The sequence below is a fragment of the Hemicordylus capensis genome, chromosome 2 (genome assembly GCF_027244095.1).
Source record: "Hemicordylus capensis ecotype Gifberg chromosome 2, rHemCap1.1.pri, whole genome shotgun sequence".
In the NCBI taxonomy this organism is placed as follows: domain Eukaryota; kingdom Metazoa; phylum Chordata; class Lepidosauria; order Squamata; family Cordylidae; genus Hemicordylus; species Hemicordylus capensis.
Window position 1 is genome coordinate 192,174,392 of NC_069658.1, and position 22,481 is coordinate 192,196,872.

Sequence of the window (22,481 nt, forward strand, 5' to 3'; positions counted from 1 at the left end):
GATGTGATAAACTCTGTCACACAGTCACTATCATATAAATTGTATGGGAATCCATGCATTAGTCTTAAGCTCAAACATCCCTGGAGTGTTGTGAGGTTGTGCTGGTATCTTGATGTGTTATCTATCTTTTGCTAGGTTAATATAACCTTCCATTATTAAAATTTCACATAATCTCTTCCCAGTATGCCCAGTCACAGATCTACCAGCATAGCTTAAATTCCCAGCCTTAGCCTCTGAGCTCAGGCCTTGTTGAACTTCTAGAGAAAACCACAAGCACTAGAGCACCAAAGGACCATCTCATCTGTTAGGTAGCTATTTGTCCACATGCTAGTATTACCACCCTCCCCAGGAGTACAGACAGGACTGATGGGGTGATCTAGAGCATTCAAGTAGGGCTTCTGCCCCATTGCTTTATATGGAAAGAGAAATACTACTCACATCCCCACCAATGGGACCTTGTGGGCCTCGGGGCCCTGGGGCTCCTGGTGGACCCTAGGGGGAAAGAGACAGCAAAGCTGAGATTCATAAAGAGGCACCAACAGTGGACTCAAGGGCAGGGTTAGGGTGGATGCTGAAGGAGTGAAGTGGATGGCTCTTACCATTGGACCAACATCGCCGCTCTCACCCTTCTCACCTGGGGGGCCTGGCATCCCCTGCAGAGGAAGCACACCCCACAAGAAGATAAGCAAGTGTAAGGTCTTTCCCCCATTCTGCTGATACCCCCTCTTCTGCCCAGATTACAAGTATAAGTTTGGGATAACACAATCAAGTATTCAGATATTTGTATGTAAATTTCAGATTTTAAATTAGGGACTTTTCTAAGTTTGAAGATAAATTTCAGGCTTGGTGGTTGAGTATATGAATACGCAAAGTTATGTGGCCCAGTTCAAGTTATTACATTAAAATTTGAAGTGTAAGCAAACGTTCAGAAAATCAAATATGAAATCAAATATGAAAATGCTTGAACAGTCCACAAATATTGCACCTGCATCTTGAGGCCAAATGAGTAATGACTTCAAACATGTTGTTTGGTCCACACACACACACACACACACACACACACACACACACACACACACGACTTTCAGAATTTCAAAATCCAGGGAACCCACTTAATTTAAAATTATATACAAAAATATTTGTTACAGCTTTAATCATGGCCCCTAGTACCCCAGTTCAAGCTCCTTCTTTGCAAACATAAGAACAGCCCTGCTGGATCGGGCCCAAGGCCCATCTAGTCCAGCATCCTGTTTCACACAGCGGCCCACCAGATGCCACAGGAAGCCTACAGCAGGAGTTGATGGTATGCCCTCTCTCCCGCTACTGGTACTCAATGGTTAATATCTAACCATTGTTAGATATTCATGTAGCCACTAACTAAAGCCTTGGTTAGGGAAATATTGCTAATTTTCACTGCAGCAGCCCTCTAAAGAAGAATCCTGCAGCAATTCCAATGTTCCTCAAACGCAATATGCTATCCAAGCCCCTGGCTCCCCTACTCACCTGTAGACCAGATGGACCACTGACCCCGGGGAATCCACGGGCTCCCTCATCTCCTTTCTGGCCAAACATGCCCTGCTGTCCTCGACGCCCAGGCTCCCCATCAGAACCCTGTTAGCAAGACACCATGTCAGGATTTCTATTGATACGAACACCCCCTGCCACAATCTCTCTTTAGAAGAGCCAAAAGGATGGGGTTCCAAAAGTGGAAGGCATCACACCTAGCCAAATTCTTCAGCCTCTGGTCTTGAAGCACATGGTGATGTCCAGTTATGTGGGCCAAGGCCATGAGAAATGGAGAAAAGCAAGGGAAGGGTTGGAACACAGGAAGAGAGTTGAGCCATGTCTGGGGGATTGTGAGGGGGACAATCCCTTGTAAGGGTTTTAGCGACTCAGAATACAGATAACAATACAGATTATGGAGTGGAATCAATACTCACAGCAGGGCCTGGATGCCCAATGGGACCCTGGATTCCAGTGGGCCCAGGGGGACCCTGCAAGAAAAGATACTGAGTGAGACAGTGATGCCTCTTTCTCTCTCGCCAGTTCTTTCCCAGTTCCCTTCAAAGGGACTCCCTGGTCCAGCAAATAAAGAAGCCATAAGCAGTTGCAGCACTGGAGTTTAAGGGGCAGCAATAATGGTTAACTGATATCTCAAAGTCTAGCAGCAACCTGCCTCAGACTCACCGCTTCCCCTTTGTCTCCCTTGCTTCCCTTCTGTCCTGGGCCACCCATCTCTCCCTACAGAAAAAGAGAAAGGCCATCATGAGAACATAAAACATCCCCAGGGAAACCATCATGGCAGAAACCATTGTCAGGTAAACATTGTACCCACTGACTAAAGCCTTGGCTGGGGAAACCAAGGCTATGGAAATCATTGCCTGGGAAACCACAATAAAACTGTTGTCATGCCATCTGTTGTCACGGAAATCCAGCTTGTAAAGACCCAATACATATTTTCCCTTATCCTCCAAACACAGGCCAATCACTGGCTCATTACCTTGTCACCATCTTCTCCTGCAAGTCCTGGTGGCCCGGTTGGGCCTGGCAGCCCCACTGGGCCTGGGATGCCATCATGCCCAGCGGGGCCCATTGGGCCTCGCTCACCCTGGAAAAGTGGAAATGCAAGTGAGAACTGGAGTGGATTGGGAGCAGAATTAAGGGCAAGGAGGGCACACAGGTATCACCTGGAAGATTATTTGAGTTTTATTCACACCTGAGGCATGAATAGATACTGAAATAACACCCCCGCGAGGGAGGGTGGGTTATTTGAACCCATTTGCCCACTGGTGGCTCCGCCCCGGGATTAGGGATGCGCATGAACCAAGGTTTGTGCACTGGTTCCATGCTGAACCAGTTCGGATAAAATCCAAACCAGTTCGGTGCCACGGGGAGGAGAGCGGTGAGCAGGAACTTTAAATAAGAAGAGAGCAGGTCCTTACCTGTTCTCCACCACATGCAGCTTCCAGCTGCAGCAGCACTCATCTCAAGTACCCGCGTGCTGCACTAGCATCCACATGGCATCTGTGCATGCGTGGGCACCATTTGCATGATCAGCATGGTGTTATCATGCTCATCCCAACCCAGCCTCACTGTCTCAGAGCCTGTGAAGCACTAATAAAGAAGTGTTTCTCTGAGAATATACAGTTCCCCTGAGGATATACTGAGTGACACACACTCCTCAAGCAAGATCATGATCAGGCCAGGAAAAAACCCATCTGAATCCTCAGAGAGTAATTGCTGGCCAGTGAAAACAATACTGAATTAGATGGATGGATCAATGATCTGACTGTGTAAGGCAGTGTCTTATGCTCCTATGTGTAACTACAGAAAACTAGTGGTTACTGGTTGGAACTGGAATTCCAGCTCAGAGGACCAGGCAGGTTTGAACCATGGAACCCCTCTTGTGCAGTATTTGTTTGTTTGTGGATTTATATTCTGCTTTTTGATCCTCAGGTCCTCAAAGCAGCTTATGACATTTTAAAATGCAATTGTAATTATGAATTACATCCATGGATGTTGCAAGTGCTATTTTTACATACCGGTGCCCCTTTCTCCCCTGCAGGTCCAGGAGGCCCTTGGTTACCCCCACGTCCTGGCAGTCCAATGCCCCCAGCTGCTCCTGAGGGGCCTCGCTCACCGGGGGAACCCTATTAGGAAGGATCAAATATATAAATCATTTTCTTCTTTGGAATCTTCTCCACTACAGGCCTCTTCCTTGAGACCATCAATGCTTATTACCCCCCTCACTCAGGCTGGGAAGCAGCTACCAAGAGATCCACCCTAAGACCATCTTGCTACAAGGTCCCCCCTCCCCCACCGCCATCTGCAATCCATATTATCCTGCTCAACAGAGCACATTATTGAGGACTGTCTTCCTTGTAGTCCTAGGAGAAATGCCAGTCTACTCACCGTGGGGCCTGGTGGACCAGGTGGTCCTTCAGCCCCCTTTAGTCCAGTTGGCCCCTATGAGATGGAAACAAAATAAAAATATGGATTAAGGATTATGGAAGAAGAAGAAGAAGAAGAAGAAATGATAGCATTTGTAATTTTAAGGTGAATTTTCATGCCTTGCAGAAATTGCTTTAGGATGAAAAATGACGACTGGGTTCAGTAAGGCTCTCTTTGGTGCGGTTTCTCAAGGGTCAGAGGTAAAGAATAAATAACAAATCCCAATCAAGGCATAGCTAATTCCATATTCTGCCATGATTCTGAAAGGAGAAGGCTGCTTCTAGGCAGGGTAAAGAAAAGTCCTTATTTTTCTGTACTCCTGTTTAGTCGTTGGGGATCTAAATGGAGATCTAGTACCTGGGGATCTAAATCCACATTCACAAACTTGTAGGTTGAGCACTGCTTGGTGGTGCAAGACATCATAAACCAGGCCTGCACAACTTTGGACCTCCTGCAGATGTCAGACTATAAATCCCTTCATTCCTGACCATTGACCACTGTGACTGGGGATTATGGGAGCTATAGTTCAAAAACAGCTGGAGAACTGAAGTTGTGCAGCCCTGCAAAAAACAGAAAGGGTGGGGAATTAGTGGCAGACCCTACAGGTGAGAAAGAAGTGCTCCTCATGCCTTCTGTTGGGTTTGGATAAGGATAGGAGATGGGGGAACAGAAGGTAGAGTAAGTTTTAAAAGGGAGCTGGGTTTGAAAACTTTGCCCAAAAAAAATGGCTTCAGTGAAATGCAAAAGACACAGCAATTCTTTATTGCTTTTGTGAGAGATAACCACCTTTCAGCCACAGGTTTGCTGGTAACAATGAAGCAAAAGAAGCACCAACAAAAGTGCAGTAACTTAAAGACTTGGACAGTCATGTTTTGGAGTCCTAGCTACTAAGAAAGTTCTCAGAGAGACTGAAATCTAGTGACATAGCATCCCTATGATCCAGCTGGGCTGAAAAGCCAAGCAATCGCCTAGCTTTCATGGTTTTAAATGAACTCTGAATGCATTAATATTGGCTATATTTGTGTGGATCTGCATTACTCATGACATATTTGCCATGTTTGCATTACTCATGACACGTTTGCCTTATGTTTGAAGGCAATTAAAGGTGAAAGCATCCTTAATTGGCCAGAATATGGATAGATATACTGTTAGTTGGGTTGGCCAATGCCAGCATAGCTGATGTAGGCTGGCTCAGTAGGCCTTCTAATCCATCTGGAATGCTGGAACCTGCTAGAATACAATCAGGTGGGATGGACTTGTATATGGGCATGGAATGGAATGGAGCTAGGATTCCTCTTGAATAGTTCCATTTCAATTAGTCAGTGATCCTGCTGACCTACAAATGATGAAGTTCCTCATGCCTGTGGACTTTTAGAAGACCATCTGCTGCATCACTACACCTGCATCAGCGAGCCTCATTTTCTTTCTTTCAATCTCAGCCTCTCTCGCAGCTTAGAAACAGTGGCTGACATTTAGAGCAGCCTACCAAGGACAAAAATGGGAGCTTTGTCCTTGCTTCCGCATATTGCTGAGCCCACATAGGTGGGGAGGGCGGATTAATTCTGGGTGATCTTTGCTGCTTCTAGAAGTGCTCTGTGTCTTCCAAAAATATGTCCCTGAAGGCTACATGATCCCCAGGGACATAATTTCAGAAGGCACAAGGCACTTCCAGAGGCAGTGAAGACTGCCCCAAATCCTATCCCCAGCACACGGGGCAGCAGTAGTGGGAACCTCCCCACAACATGGATGCGTTTTCCTGATGCTTCCACGCTGTGCTGCTCTGTATATCAGTCAATAATCCTAGAAATTTGTCACATTTCCTCTTACATTATAGATGAGAACATACTCTGAGACCAGACCTATGATAATCTGCTAAAAATAATAATGGACTGCTCAGTTATTAATGTGGTATTTTCCTAACTTTCAGATTTCTGTATCAGTCCCATAACTGCACTGTCACCTAATTAGTAGGTAGTGAGACAAAAATCATTGTTTTAATTTTTATATTTTTCAATAAAATATTCTTTAAAGTTACCCTAGCAACAGTGGAGCCTGAAAACACAATTCATTGGCTGATGTGATTATGACATCACTTTCTTGTTCTGATCTGGGGCAAAGATACTGCAGTTTACTCTGCTGGGTTTTCTCTGCATTCTTCTTTGCTGCCAACTAACAGACCCCAAAATTATTAAGGTGAAAAACTACATCGGGTGGGGGTAGGAAGCATTCAACTTTGCTACCAAATAATGAAGAGGTTGCAGCTCTGAATTGGGTGGGATACTGCTGGGGTGAGGGCACTGAGGGATTCTCTTTTTCTCTGATACTGCAGGCCTTTGATGTATGAGGCAGTGGCAGCTCTGATTTGGGGGGATACTGGAGGTGGGCTGAGGAACTCTTTCTTTACCACTTTCTGTAGTGATCCTGGAGGTGGGGTTGGAGTGTGGGGGGAGCAGGAGGCAAGCAACAGACAGCATTTTCTCAAGAGAATGTTTACTTGGTTACACTGAAAGACCAAGGAAGCTGTGTTTCCTGAGTCTCCTAAAGGGAAAACACCCTGAGCTGGGATGGCCAAGAAGATGAAGATAGCTTTCAGCCAGCTCTGCAACACTGACAGTGGTGCTACTTGCCCATCGCTGGGGAGATCCCCCAAATTGTGCATTGTGGGATTTCTGGGGACTGTGATGACATGTCCAGACCCCCGCACTTCCGTGCTGCCCGTGGCAACCGTGGACCATTTCCACGTGCTATCTGTGTTCCCAGACCCACCCATCCCACACTCAGATCACCTGCGGGAAAGACGAGCTTCTGCTGCCTTCCCCACTACCGCCCTCAAGCCCTCTCATGTGATCATGAGAAAGAACTCGCTATTCCTATGTGGATAATGTATTTAAATCATTTGTAATTGATCTGTATTCATGTATAATGCAGTTTTGCTTAAATTCTCTGCAGTTCTAATTTATTAATAGTATGTTTTGTGATGCTCTTTTGTCTTTTGCATTTGCTCTGACCATAATGATAAATTTAGACCATGATGCTAAAAATATTAGGGATCTCCTGGCTCTGTGGCATAAAGAAATTCAAGAGGAATGCTCCATTATTTAAAACCACAAAAAGGAACATGAGAGCTTGGCTACTGGATCAGACTAAAAGTTTACCTTGACCAGCATCTGGTCCATCTTGACCAGCATTTCCAGGGGTGGGCAGTCAGAAGCTTCTGGGGAGGGAGGGAGGGGAGGGGAGGGGAGGAAGCCTCCCCTGTTGTTGATCCCAGCGTCTAATATTCAGAAGTACACTGCTTCCTAATATGGAGGTTCCATTTTGCTGATCCTATAAATGCCACAACCTGGCACTTCTGCTCTTAATCTTACCCATCATGTCATACCTAGAATGTCACCCACTGCAACTGCTGCCCTCCCACTTCAATCCTCTCTAGTCAGTGTGACAACACTTACAATCTCTCCAGCAGGTCCTCGAGCCCCAGTAAAGCCTCTCATTCCAGGAGGGCCGTTTTTGCCTGGGATGCCACTGGGGCCAGGATCACCCTAGAATTAAACGTATGATTACTGCACAGATTGACTTTTATTAGAGAATGTTTAGCATACGGTTTACAAAAGCAACAGTGAACAGAATTTCCCGATAAAACACAGCCGCGTACTAACGAATGTGTGGTTGCAATGGTAGAAAGAATATAGCACTGTACGCAAGTTCCTTCGGGTTTGGGCAGAGTCCGGTTAAAAGGGATCAGTGAGAGGAATGTCCAAAAGGTCCAAGGAAGGGACAGATCCAGGTACTAAGAAGCTACTGCAAGCTGCTATTGTTTTAAAAGTACCAAATACAATGAGAACTAGAAAAGAAATGTGCCCAGGAATAAAGATCCATCCAGTTACAGAACATAACCCCACCTCCAAAGGTGTGCTAAGATCTGTCCATACATTTTCTTCTACATTCGAGTCAGTATAAAAATAGTGGTTGATATCTGGACTAGCACTGTGCAGCTGCACTGAGTTCCAGAATGTCACTGCATTGCTATGAGAGAAGAAGAAGGAGTGACTTTCTATTATCTTCCCTTCCCTCTGAAGCCCACCTTGCATCATGGAAAAATGTCCCTGAGGGTTATACTTTGGAAAAACCCCAATCTTACGTGTTGTGATAAATGATAAGTATTGATATTTAAAGCAATAATGTTAAATATCAACCTGCCAAATTCAGTACAACACATCCTGGATTTTGTGTGTGTTCCCTGCCCCCTGAAACGTCCTAAACATTCTATTTCTACTGGAAATATGATTTAAAAATTGAATTAGTAGAACATAAATCCCACTTTTTGCAGGCTAACTGGAGTTATGATAATTTGCTTGAGATTCCTCCCTGCTCCCCCAATTCATTGCTGTTTTAGCCCTAAATCCTAGATCTCTAGACTCCATGACAATTTATGAGTCTTGGTTTGCAGACCTTCTCCTTCCTCCGCCCACCACCACCACCACCACCACCACAAGACCACCATCTCCTCCAGTATCATGATTCATGATACTCTTTGTTCTAAGCCAGTTAGCCAATTTTAAACAACTGGCATCTGCCTCCCAGGGCTCCATTTCTGTGTGCCATTGCAACACCTCCAAGTCCCCAAGGGAGCACTTACCTTGGCACCTTCCCTGCCAGCAGCACCTGGCAGCCCTTGCTCTCCAGGAGGACCAGGGGAGCCTGGGTGACCTCTTTCTCCCATGGGACCAGTTTCTCCTGAGTTTCCCTATGGTACAAATAAGTTATATCATTTAAACACAATTCAGTGGGGGGGGGGGAGGGGGAGTGTGAACTTGCTGGGACAAATGACTTTGAGTTTGCTGCAGATCATTCTGCCTGCATACTGGAAGGACCATCAGGTACCTCACTGAGAAAATATCACCCAATATGGCCACAGGCAGGGCATTATAGAGATAAATCCCACTTCTCCCCCGCAACCCCATCCATTTACTTACTGCACATATAAACATGTCTCTGAATATGGAGGATACATTTTTAGTTCTCATGGCTAACAGCTCCTCCATGAATTTCTCTAATCCCTGTTCCCCCCAAGCCATCTAAAAAAGCAGCCATCACCACAGCTTGTGGTTATTAAGTTAATCATGAATTGCCTGAAGAAGTAATTCCATTTGCTGATCCTGGACCATCAACCAGCTTTGTTGAATGACCTTGAGTTTCAGTGTTGAGAAAGGGTGTCATTTCTATCCATCCACTCACAACACTCCACAACTGTATAAACGTTTTAAAGTTGATTTTTATTAAATTTAGACTACATCCCAAACATGCAGATTAATTAGAACAAAATCAAACCATTTGTTTCCCCATAAAAATCACATTAATAAAATGCCACAGTGAGGTGTTTAACACAATCAGTGTGAAGCGCCAGAGGGGATTCTGCGGGGCGTAGCCCGCTCTCCCCGCAGAAGATCAAGAGGCAGCCCTGGGCAGCCGGATCAGCTGCCCACACGACTGCCGGCTCTGTCATGGAGCCGGCAGGGGCTGCGGGGCCCCCTTGGATGCTTGCAGCCTTCCGGTCGGGGGTCTACTCGTGTGTTGCCACGCACCATGGCAACACACGAGCAACAAGATGAAGTTGATGGAGTGCTCACTCCATTAACCTCATCTAAGGGGAGGGGGAATTAGGCAGGCTAGCCACCTTGGGAGCACTGGGCTCACCTGCGAGCCCGGTGGTTCCCACAATCCCTGGAAAGCAGGTTAAGTTCCCTTAGCCCGCTTTCAGTGATCATGAGAATAGCTTCAGTGTTTTATATACTAGTTGCATCAACTATAATTTTAGAAGTCTTGATTATGCCTTGTCTGATCATGCTTTTTCTAAACCTAAAAGCTCCAACCTCTTAGGGGCAAACAAGGAGTGGCTATTTTGATCATGCCACAAATGTGTATCAACTCCCCAGAGATATCTGACTATCCACTGGATTGGATGGACTTTATTCTGTTGTACTGGATTCTTACAGCTGCGAGAATCGGCTCCAAGCAGATGACCTCTTATAGGATTTATCCAGATCCCATAGTGAGGTTCTGAATCTATACCATCCATTCTTGGTCTAATGATGATCAACTATGGAATCTCAAGTCAATAGCAATCTTTTCCAGGTATGGATTCTACTAATCCGAAAAGACAATTTTTTAGCTATCAGGTCCACCAGCACATGACTCTCTTTGCTAGGGATTTGCATGGAACTGGTTTTCCCAGTTTGGCTGGAATCCAGACTGGATTCAAACCACCCCAGGAGGCCTGAGCTCAATTGAGTCCAGCTCAGTGCGAACCGGCTCAAGGGGCTCAAAAGGTATACTTGAAACAGGGAATCTGGCAAGGATTTTCCTTTACAAGTAAAGCACTTTTGCAATAGTAAATGGGGAGCAGTGGTGAGGAAAAAGATAGTCTTAGGTAGTCTTTACCTTTAAAAACAAGGTGCTGCCGGCACTGGGCAGCGGACAGCAGCAGGAGCTCCTTCCACCCCCCACCCGCCCACTGGCCTCCCAAATGACAGGCTGGGCAGGCTGCAGGCCTTTGTGCACTCACAGCCACCATTAGACTCACGGTGCATGCACAGAGGCCATTTGCATCACCACATGTGGAGACATAAATGCCCTCTATGCACGCATGGAGGTCACTCTAATGGCAGCTGCACATGCACAAAGACCTGAAACGAGCCACAGCCTGCCTGCCTATCATTTGGGAGGCCAGCAGGGGATAAGTGTAGAAGGAGACCCCGCCACCATTAGCAGGTTGTTTTTAAAGGTAAAGACTATGTGAGACTACTTTTTTCCTCACCCCCCCACCCCAACATTTACTATTGCAAAAGCTCTTTACTTGTAAAGGGGAATCCTTGCCTTTACAAGTATTCCCATCAAGCCCCACAAGCCGGCTCATGAGGCGGGTTTGGCTCGACTCGCACTCAGACCAGCATGGGACCAGTCTGGTTTGAGCATGAGCCACCAAGCTGGCTCACACACCCTTACCTCTTTGCTGTCTCAGTTACTTGACCAGCATCCATTCATTTTTTTTAAAAAGTATGAACATGTGCACTCAAGATCATCTCCTCACCTGTGGTCCCACGACCCCAGCAGGTCCTGGTGGGCCAGTTTTGCCGTGAAAACCCTAAAAAAAGAAGAAGAAGAAGAAATAAAGGTTAGTATCCAAAGAGGAGATGGCATCAGGGAACCTCAATTAGGACTTGAGACCTCTATTAGAGATTGCACATCAATTGGATAGAATGTGTTGTTCTGCCTCTTATAAAGCAGTAGTAGAAATTCAGCTGTGGCCCTGTCAGCCATTTTCCTGTTCTCAGGGACCACTTGACTGGAAACTGCATCTTGTTTTCCTCTGTTTGAGCAAAATGGCTGACATGGTTGAAAGCATGAGGGGTGGGGTAGCGGTGGCATGCAGGAGGCCAATTAAAGAAACATGGGAGAGGCCCAGTATTTGTACAGGCCTCGCAGGGTGTTTAGGAGAAGCAACCGGGCCTACGTGGCTAGGGCCTTGGCTTGAACTGTCACTTACCGGCTCACCACGCTGGCCTGGATGTCCTGGCAAACCATCCTTCCCAGCTGGGCCCTACCAAGCACAAACATTAAAAGAATTCAAGACATGGTATGGCCAGGACAGAGTGTTTAACTCAGCTCTCCTCCCAGAGGACTGCAGCCATGCCCCAAACCCACACATCCCAGAAAATATGGGGGGGAGTATACAGGGTTATGCAAGATGACTTGGGATGGCATATGATTGCAAACTTCTCTACAGCACTGTCTATTTTTCCCGCCCCCGCAATGGCATGAGGTTGCTGTGAAACTGTAAAATATCTATTTCACAATACAGCACATGTTGGGCGGCCTCTGCTTAGCCAGTGCTAATAAAATGGTTTTGATAAAGCAGTAAATGTTCACAGTGTGAGAAAAAACGAGCAACTGAGAAACATTTGTGGTCTGGGAAACCCAGATCACATGTCCTCCACGAACAGAAAGGAACTGTGTTGTTTCAAGTGCTCCAACCAAGAATATGGGAGGAGAAGAGAGGACAGTAAAATATGAAGGCAGTGCAAAAGGGGAGTTTTCAATCAAAACTCTGGAGGGCAGAGATGGGAATAAGATATCCCTGAAAAGAGATCTTCCTTATCACTGAATATCTAATTGGATCAGCCCACCTGGTCCCCTCCAGGCTGTTTCAAAAAGACATTTCAAGCTATTAAAATATTGTGATAAAAATATGTCCTATAATGTATGTGCTTTTGTCTCCTTCATGCAATTAAATATTTTAGGTAAAACTAATTTTGTCAAAATGCAATGCCTGTGGCAGCAATAAACAATTGGGGGGCGGGGGAGAAGAAATTCAATTCTAGACAAATATCTTCAAACGCTGCAATGCCTGTTTTTGGTGGCAACATAGGAAAATAGGAAGCTGCCTTATACTGTGTCAGACCAAAGGTCTATCTAGCTGAGTATTGTCTACACAGACTGGCAGCGGCTTCTCCAAAGTTGCAGGCAGGTGTCTCTCTCAGCCCTATTTTGAAGATGCTGCCAGGGACGGAACTCAGAACCTTCTGCATGCAAGCATGCAGGTGCTTTTCCCAGAGTGGCCCTATTCCCTAAGAGGAATATCTTATGGTGCTCACATATGTAGTCTTCCATTCAAATGCAAACCAGCATGGGCCATGCTTACCCTGCTTAGCAAAGGGGACAATTCATGCTTATTACTACAAGACCAGCTATCTTCCCACCTCAACACGGCTTTGCAAGACGACACTTATCTCAGCATTTGCATCCACATTCCAGGCTAAATGGTCTTTTTCATGTCACTTGTCTTGCAAGGCAAAAATGAGTTTCTCTACCCCCAAAAATGTCAAAGGGAATGGAAATTTGGGTCAAAATTTAAATTTTGAGTTTCAAATTTCAGTTCTTGAATTTTTAATTCCATAATTATAGTTTTCCAAACATTTATTCTGTAGAAATCAGAAGCCTCGAAATCACTGTAAGGACAGAAACAAGTTTGATTATAGGACCCACTGTGTGCTATCCTTTAAGTTGGAGGGCATTATATTCCTACCAAATAATCTATGCGGTTTTCCCATCCATGACACCCACAACATGAAATACCTTTTATATTCATTAAAAATTATTTCATAGGAACATAGGAAGCTGCCATATACTGAGTCAGACCACTGGTCCATCTAGCTTAGTATTGTCTACACAGATTGGCAGCAGCTTCTCCAAGGTTGCAGGCAGGAATCTCTCTCAGCCCTATCTTGGAGATGCCGCCAGGAAAGGAACTTAGAACCTTGATGCTCTTCCCAGAGCAGCTCCATCCCCTACGGAGAGTATCTTACAGTGCTCACACCTTGTCTCCCATTCATATGCAACCAGGGAGGACCCTGCTTAGCTAAGGGGACAAGTCATGCTTGCAACCACAAGACCAGCTCTCCTAAACCACAAGACCAGATCTTGGGCAGATTTCCTCTTGATGCCAGAAATCAGAATACTGTTGATCCTGGACTTATCTTGTATACACAGACTTGTACACTCTCCCATATACAAGCACTGGGTTGTATTAACCCTCTCACTAATCTTACACTTCCTGGTGTTCAGTTAGTTTAATGACATTTACATTACAGGCTTCCTTGAGATGCAGATCATATGCTAGAGGTCCATATGCCTCTGTGTGTGTGTGTGTGTGTGTGTGTGTGTGTGTGTGTGTGTGTGTGTGTGTGAGAGAGAGAGAGAGAGAGAGAGAGAGAGAGAGAGAGAGAGAGAGAGAGAGAGAGCGCATGCAAGGGTGGTAGCAGCAGGAACACTAGAAAGCTGGAAGAGGACTGAAAATCATGTCCCCTCCAGTATCTCTCTTGGCTGCTCCACCACCAAGAGACAAATCAAGAGCTGCATTCCATTGGGTGTGCACTAGGAAAAGCCCCATCTCTGAATGAGGGTTCCATCCACATTTCCTGGAGTGAGGCTATTTCCCCTGGATTCACCATAGGCCCTGTAAGGACAGCAGCAGCAGGCAGGAACACCAGAGAACAAGGGAGAGGCTTTAACAAGATGTCCCCCCAGCATCTCACTTGGATGCTCCACCAGTAAAGATGGGTTAATAGCTTTGTGCTGAATTGTATAATCTGTGGTGGGTCACCTTAGGGGCCATTTAAACTGAAAGGCAGGGGTATCCATATTTTTAAATAAGCAAACAGAGAACAGCAAGTATAACTATTCCTCACCTTATACACCCTGAAAGCATGCATACCTTCAGGGGAAGTGGGGCAGGGCCTGGCATGTTAGTCTGCTGCAGAACACTTCAAGAAGGATGAATTGATTGTTCCTGTGCTACAGCCTAAACTCCAAGGCAGAAGGGATCCACTCTGGCTGTCACCAGAGGCTCATTCCTTTGCCCTCACATACGCAGGTCTGATCTTGGTAGACTGTTTTCTCAGGCTGTTTTGCAGCAGATGCTTTAACTGCCTTTCACTCTCCATGCATGTGTAATTCAAATGCAAAGCCTAAACTGACTGGGCTGTATGTATGTTTTTTGTTGTTTTTTTAAACAGTGTGGTCTCTCTGGTGCTCTGTTCTGCATTAACAACATGCATAGCTTTAGAGACTAAATGGCATTTTTCAACATCAGTTGTGAAAACACATGTCTGTAGATTTGGGCACAGGGAATGGTGGCTACTTACAGGTGGCCCTTTTGGTCCTGGGAATCCATTGGGACCCTGTGGTCCAGTGGGACCCTGTAAGAAGAAAGTGAAGAGTCACTGTGAAGTACTTTCTCCAGCTCTCATTCTTTTGCCCTGCCTTTGAATTCCTCCCTCCCATCCTCACCAGATAACATATCAGAGTTGGCATCAGTGTTCCCTTTAAGGCGTGCGCATGTGTGTGCACAAACAAGTTTTTTTATGCCCACTCAGTTAATTTTAGATCCCTCTCAGGTTGAATCACGAAGGCCCCATTCTGAATGCACATGCGAACACACTGCCTTGATACTGCTGCCAAGAACAAAATTCATTCTGCACATAGATGAAGCTAATTTGTTTCATTTATGTGCGGAATGAACCAGAGGGAACACTGGTTGGCATTGGTATTAATCAAGCCTGCCATTGTTCTAACCACCAACTGTGGTAAGAGTCTTCCATGACTCATCTTCCAAGAGTCAACTTAATCTTCATGGTCCCAGCATCCTCTATGCTAGCATAGTCTCTTTGCCTGGAACAGACTTTTGTGGACTCTTCTGACATCATTCTCCCCTCCTCCTTCCCCTTCAGAGTCCTGATTATTCCTCTTACCTTTTCCCCTATAATCCCAGGTGCCCCATCATGGCCAGAATCACCCTGTGAAAGAAAAATGGGTTGATGAATGGCAGAAAAAAGTCTCAGACCTCTAAATGTAATGGGTGTAAGCATCTTGTTGTCGACTGGTATGTAAGATGGCCTAAGCAGAATAAGGGTGAAGAACCAGCAGGGGCAAGAGCAACAGTGGCAGGAGTGCAGGCTGGGGGACACAAACGGCACTGGAGATTAAGCATGCAAATACAAGGAAGGGGGATTACTGTAAACATGTGTTGTCTTTCTCAGGGTCAACCTACTGAGATAAACCACATGGTACAGAGTTCTTGGGAGCTCCTTGACCGTAAAAAAACCCTACAGTGTTAAGAACGTAGCTTTAGCCTAGCCTTCTCCCTATTTTTTTAGTTTTATACCTACAGGCAGGCTTTAAAAAGAAAGTGGAGGAAAATTCAAACATGAAATCACCTCCTTGTAGAATGAAATGGTACAGTCCCAGCAGCCCTGTAACCAGGCATTGCAAGCAAGCCAAAGTAGATTTCCTTTCAGCCAGCATATTGCTGCCCATTGTGTTGGCCACATTGCAGGCCAGTTCGCCTCAGTCTTAGCTGGGGAGTAGTCAAAAAATAGGATGTGTTCAAGACAGCCAAGCCAACATGTCGGAAGGTTGTTCCTTAGACATACTAGGAAGAGTCCCAAAAGACCCTGGTACCTTACATAAACAATGTAAAGGAATGGCACTGTGCTCAAGTGCAGAGCATTGGACACAGCTGGGCGGATACAGAGGGCACTGAGAAATGTACAGGAACACCCACACTGTACCGAAAACAGAAATACCTTTGGTCCTGGTTTTCCTGTGGGTCCTGGCAAACCACGCTCACCTGGAGGACCCTGGAAAGTGAAAAAGGTCACCAAGTTGAGTTGAGAGACAAGCGTGGTGTAGTGGTTAGAGTGCTGGACTAGGACTGGCGAGACCCGAGTTCAAATCCCCATTCAGCCATGAAACTAGCTGGGTGACTCTGGGCCAGTCACTTCTCTCTCAGCCTAACCTACTTCACAGGGTTGTTGTGGAAGAGAAACTCAAGTATGTAGTACACCGCTCTGGGCTCCTTGGAGGAAGAGTGGGATATAAATGTAATAATCATCATCATCATCATCATCATCATCATCGGTGTTGTTGATAAATGTCACACACGAGTTGGGTAAGACTTTCTAGATACCCTCTATAGGGAGAGGAACAATGCTAAATATCCTCTTAAAATGAGCTGCATGACTTAGGGGGCATACAGAGGACAGCATGTCCTCCCTCACTCTTGTTTCAGCGCTTACTCATTAAACCAGAAGTGCAAGATGCCAACTGAGTGCATACTATCCTTTTTTTGCTTTTTTACATTCGTCCATCACCAGTCCAGCCATGCGGACTTCTGTAGCATAAGTGCCTGGCTGAATTGCAAACTAACAAGGATGGATGGGTGAAATGGTGCAGGGCCAGAGATGACAGAGTGTAAGGATATCAGGCAACAGATATGCACTCAAGACATATTCCCAACCCAACCCACCCCTTCAACCGTGGCATCTGAATCACAAGAACAGAAATGACACATTTGACATAAGACAAATTTGAAATTGAGGAAAAATTCAGACTTTGGATTTGACTTTTTGATTCTTAATTCTGTGCCCCACTCCCCCACCCCCCACATTTTGGTTTTAAAATTAGACTCTGGAGATTTTTTGTCAAAAAAGAATCTTGCTGAAATGTATTAACTCAATGAAACTAATTTGCTTAGGACCAAGCTACATGTGTATGTTAGACATGTGTTTGACCCATGTCCATATAAAGCAGGAACTAGGTGGGGGACACTTTAAACAAAAATTAGCACACTGGGTAGAACAACAAACACTACACACATGGTGCACATACACACACACACATCCCCTTCCCTCACTCTGCTCTGCATCTTTAATCAACATTCTGCTCTTTAATCAACATTCTCCCCATTTAGCTCCAACACTGGAAGCGAGTTGAGCGAGCAGAGAGAAAATTCAGAAAAGCTACACTGCACAGCAAGTTAAGGCTCTGTGTGTGTGTGTGTGTGTGTGTGTGTGTGTACATACCCATGAAAAGGACAGACATATATTATGACCTTTGCCGTTCATGGGAAAAGCTGACTCGAGACAATGACAGGGGGCGGGGCATGGGAGGCAGGACCTTGGAGCTGGGAGAGCAGTAAGCCCCCGGGTGCCCTTCCTTGTGGCATCAGTGCTCACTTGGCCTTGGTGGAGCTGAGGGGGCAGTGAGGCCAGGCCCCTGCTGCTCTTAAGAAAGGCCAGGCAGCAACTTCCAGGAGAGGCAGAAGGAGGAGTCACACAACCACCTCTGCCCCGCCCCCCAAAGAAAAGAAAAGAAAAGAAAAGAAAAGAAAAACAGAAAAAAGGGGGAGAAATAGCTGGATAATTGAGTGGGCAGTTGCTGACTCTCTGTTGCCCTAGATGGTGTTTCTCCATCTGAGAATAATCCCTAGGGAGCAGCCATATGTGTAGGAGCCATGTTATAGCAATAGCAATAGCACTTACATTTATATACCGCTCTATAGCCGGAGCTCTCTAAGCGGTTTACAATGATTTAGCATATTGCCCCCAACATTCTGGGTACTCATTTTACCGACCTCGGAAGGATGGAAGGCTGAGTCAGCCTTGAGCCCCTGGTCAGGATCGAACTTGTAACCTTCTGGTTACAGGGCGGCAGTTTTACCACTGCGCCACCAGGGGCTCTCTGGTTATGAAGAAAGAGGATTGGTAAAAGCCCAGAGAGCTATGGCTGCCATGCTCCCTCCTCCACCACCACCACCACCACTACCATGCTGGACCACAGAAATCCAAAGACCACACTTTGATCTATGCAGAGCTAAGTAAGATGCTATATGTTTCTGAGAGGACATGTAAAAGATTGAAAGGGTGCTATAGAGCCCAGGGTGATCCATTAGTGTCAAAGGAGGATCTACACAGGTGATAACAGCTGCAGAGTTGTGTCCTTCCCATTTCCCTCTTTTCTTGCCTGCCACTTCTCTCTTAAGTGTTTTCACAACACTGCAATCTCTTTTTCTGTGGGAATTGTGTACTAGGGTAATGTGGAATTTTGAGCATGGGAAACCCTGTTGCCCTGTCTGGCCTCTCCCTCAACCCACCTTTTATTGAATAACTACATAACTGTGAAAGGGAAAAGGAAGCCCACCAGAATCTTATTTGGTTCTGTATCAATAAATCAGTCAAGAGAGTCATCGTTGTTGGCTCACCGAAGGACCACGTTGTCCAGTCTGCCCAGCCTGGCCAGCTTTGCCCTATGAAAGAAGATGAAAAAAACATGGATGAGGAGGAGCAAGGAGACCAGTCACCCAGACCACCTTGCCTTTCCTCCTTCCTTCCCTCCATCCCTTCTCTCCCTCCCTTCCTTCTCTCCTTCACCTGCCCTGTGTGGGAACCTGACCATCTGCATGTCTTCCCCTGCCTCTTCCACCAGATTGCTGCACTGGACAACAACCTTTGCCTGACCTGACTCTAGTATCTGCATCCAGCCCCTCAGATCCTGTCTGTCTACAGTAGAAGCTGACCTAAATCTTACTGATTTTCTCTGAACCTGGCTGAGGCTTGACAATCACTTACCCAAAAAACCCATGGTATTATTGCATTAGTGCTTGCCTATGCATGTGACAGCCAATGACATAGAGCAGGAGAAGGACAGGGAAACACGAAAATATCATGTGGAATGTCCTCACCCCACCCCACCCCAATACACTTTACTGGCAAAGATGTGGGTTTACACAGCTCCCACATGACTCTCTGTAACATAGTTTGAGCCTCTCACACACAGAAAGAAACAGAGATGTAGACAATGTTCTGAGTCAATAGCTCCTGCTTATAGAACCAAAACCATGAAATCCAGGTTGTTTCCGTCATGTGTCTTTGCATGTCTTGGGCCATTCACAGGACTCTGTTTCTCTATAGCATTGCGAATGACACGCATCAGTTGATAGGCCCTGCCATGTTTTATACCTAGAGTGGCCACCTGAGACTCTCTACATGTTGTTGGACGACAACTCTCATCAACCCTAGCCATTGGAGATCCTCAGGCTGGCCACCCCTGTTTTGTACAGTCAATTATCCTGAAATGCAAAAGAGGTACATCAAAGACTCCAGTCTTTGCCGGGGGTTGTTTTCTTCCTTTCAGCTCTCTTTAAACTTTGATTCACACCCCAACTATGCAGACCAATCACTTTAATGTAGCACTATATGATCCAGCAATGCTGCTCCCCACAGCCAAGATTCTGCTATAATGTTTCACCAGAAGTAAGTGCTGATTAGTAAAGGTTCTTGGAAACGTCTAACAGGAGTGTACTACTTGCAGTTCTGTTGCTTCCTGGTACACCTTGAATAGCTTCTCTGACTGCCCCAATGCATTTCTATTTGTACCCCACCCAATCCTCACTTATTTCCCTTCCCTCCATCTCTGCAACACCCAGGGTGTATCTTCCTCATCTTTGTGCTTTCAAGATGTAGCCCCCATTTCTACCATTTCACTCACTCGTTTGCCTTTTTCCCCAATGAGACCCAGGGGCCCTGGGAATCCAGTTGAACCCTGCAGGAAGAGAGAATAGCTTCAGTGGTGCAGCTGAATACCAGGGACAACAATTCCTTCTTTTATCCCAGTATCCTTCTCACACTCACCTTAGGTCCCTGACGGCCAGGGTAGCCTGGCAGGCCTGGCACACCCAACTTGCCCTGTAGAGAGAGGAAAAGATCAGGGTCTTTTCATGGCCAGAAAAATAGATACAGGACAGTTAATGGGGTAGCTGCTCACCTTCTCACCAGCTAGGCCAGGAGAACCTGCTTCCCCCACAGGTCCCACCTGCCCCTTCAGCCCCTCAGGGCCATCCTCACCACGTATACCCAATGGGCCAGCATCACCCTGTCAAGAAATGAAAGAATTAACAAAGTCACAGGTAGTGGTGGTAACAGAATTCCGAGCGAAAAATATTCCCATTTTGGTGATTCAGAGACTCCCCAGCACCACAACTGGTGTAATTTAGGACAATTATGCAGGTGAGCGTAAATTAGCTTTTGCATTTGATGCTAGTTGTACAATTTGTTCAAAGTGGGAGATCTTTTTGTAGAATCTATCTATCTATATAGTTCTCCTAAACATACCTGTCACGGATCCCATGTGTGGCAGCTCTCGTAAGAGTTTGCGAGCAGCTGCCTGGGGGATAGTGATGGGGACAGGGAGACTATGGCAGTGGCAGCCGCCGACCCGGCCCAGCCGGTGGGATCAGGAGGTGGTGCCAGCCCAGCCCAGCCCAACCCAGCCAGCGGCCGCAACTGGAAATGGATGGGAGGAGGTGGTGGGTTGGCTCTCTGGCCAGCCCACCAGAAACTGCGGGGTGTGGGCAAGAAGCGGGGGTGGGGAGGGAGAAGCGGGCAGGGGAGAGAAGCATCCGGTCAGCAAAAAAGCTGGGCATGCTGGCAGTGGGGTGGGGCAGGAAGCAGTGTTGATGTGTGGGCCAGCCGGAGGCACAGATGCTCTGAGCCTGGCCTAGCTACTTTATAATCTTTTGCTAATTCTTGGTACCAGTCAAATTATGGATCTCCAATGGAACCAGGCACCTTTGATTTTCCCAACATCTGATAAGCAGGGAGTAAGAGAGAGAGAACCATCCCAATAAAGCACTCTCCAGAATGCACAATAACAAACATAGTCCCATAATAACAAAGTCCCACGTTTTCCTTTGAAAGTAAATGCATTTGTGGTGAACTTACAGGAGGGAATCAGTGGGTAGCAGAAGGAAGTTTAACTCTTCCCCTGCCTGCCTATTCTTCCTACAAATATGCCCCGCTCCCCCAGGCAGTGTTTAATACTTCCTCCAAGCTGGCTCTGAAGCTAGAAGTAAATCCAGCTTTGGGGTGAGGGTGGGGAGGAATATTTCTTTTTCTGGGGAAGTAATATTTACATGAGAAAATTCATAGCATGAGGAAAATGAAACACTGCTCTCTCCCCCTTTCCAGTTCCCCTCTTACAAATGTTCCCTCCCCACTCTGCATTCTTTCAGAAAATCTGCATTTGGAAACACACATTTGCCAAGGTAACATGTACTTCTGCCCTAAGAAAAAAGAAAGAAAAGAGCTGACAGTTCTGCTTGTCATCTTGATCCTGGAGCTGATCCAATCAAACAAAAAAGATGGCACCTAGGAATTGCTTCCTCCCATAGGAACCTGTCCAAGCCCTAAGATCAGGGCTCTTCAGCCCTCCTGCAGATGTTGGCCTACAACTCCCATAATCCCTGGCTATTGGCCACTGGGATTATGGGAGTTGTAGTCCAAAAAGCAGCTGGAAGACTTAAGTTGAGCAGGCCTGCCTAAGATCATCCTCAGAGGCCTTGCACTCAGGCATGCCATTAATAGACACTTGACTGATGAGGACAGGGCCTTATTTAAAACAGAGCCCTTTCAGTGGTGGCACCACAACTCTGGAATTTTCTCCCCAGGTTGATTGGGTTTGTTCCTTCTCTGTCCATCTTTAATGATTAATAAGATTTTCCTGTTTCAGAAACCTTTTTATTTCTCTGTGAACTGATTTTGTGCTTTGGTTGTCCTGTTCACTTTTTGCTGATACTTGTTTCATTGTTATTTTTAGTTTATTTTGACTTGTAAGATACTTATTTCCAAATTAAAAGCAGGGTTATTAAGAAGTAAAATAAAAATGTATACATAATTACAATGTCATGAATATCCACAAAATGTGGATATGCCCTTGAAATTCGGGTAAATGAATTTTGGGTAACAGGACCACAACCTGAACTTCCAAGTCAACCCATTGGAAGGTGCCTAAGAGTTGGCACAGGCTGATGACATCATCAAACACTTGCAACATCTAAAGACTTTATAGCAGGCCTTCTGGTGGGAAGGGGGATTGACTCACACTCCGGAACCGCTAGCAACAGTAGTGACAAGCTTGTTCTATACATCCCTGAACTGTTTGCGCCTGCTTAAGGTGACTCCTCTCACACATTCAAAACCTGGCCTACTAGGAAGGGTCTCACCTACCCGGTCACCCTTTGGCCCCATGTCACCCTTGAAGCCAGGGAATCCATCTTCTCCCTGAAAGGATAAAAGATTAAATGTAGGCAGACCAGTAGACATACCTAGGTATGTTACACTGCCAATGTCACTAAT

At 46.0% G+C, this 22,481-nt stretch overlaps 1 protein-coding gene across 6 annotated transcripts in view; it reads right to left on the reverse strand.

Annotated features, from left to right (window-relative positions):
* Positions 1–22,481, reverse strand: part of COL5A3 (collagen type V alpha 3 chain) — a 167,503-nt gene that overhangs the window by 52,403 nt on the left and 92,619 nt on the right. For all 6 annotated transcript variants that reach the window (XM_053289671.1, XM_053289670.1, XM_053289672.1 and 3 more), the window contains 20 exons: positions 22,353–22,406; positions 20,113–20,220; positions 19,980–20,033; positions 19,837–19,890; positions 18,551–18,595; positions 16,095–16,148; positions 15,261–15,305; positions 14,655–14,708; positions 11,498–11,551; positions 11,042–11,095; positions 8,591–8,698; positions 7,404–7,493; positions 3,913–3,966; positions 3,543–3,650; positions 2,501–2,608; positions 2,188–2,241; positions 1,941–1,994; positions 1,504–1,611; positions 600–653; positions 439–492 (listed from right to left, as the gene is read on the reverse strand). In XM_053289671.1, coding sequence (XP_053145646.1) covers positions 439–492; positions 600–653; positions 1,504–1,611; positions 1,941–1,994; positions 2,188–2,241; positions 2,501–2,608; positions 3,543–3,650; positions 3,913–3,966; positions 7,404–7,493; positions 8,591–8,698; positions 11,042–11,095; positions 11,498–11,551; positions 14,655–14,708; positions 15,261–15,305; positions 16,095–16,148; positions 18,551–18,595; positions 19,837–19,890; positions 19,980–20,033; positions 20,113–20,220; positions 22,353–22,406 — 1,368 coding nt within the window. The remainder of the gene's footprint in view (positions 1–438; positions 493–599; positions 654–1,503; positions 1,612–1,940; positions 1,995–2,187; positions 2,242–2,500; positions 2,609–3,542; positions 3,651–3,912; positions 3,967–7,403; positions 7,494–8,590; positions 8,699–11,041; positions 11,096–11,497; positions 11,552–14,654; positions 14,709–15,260; positions 15,306–16,094; positions 16,149–18,550; positions 18,596–19,836; positions 19,891–19,979; positions 20,034–20,112; positions 20,221–22,352; positions 22,407–22,481) is intronic.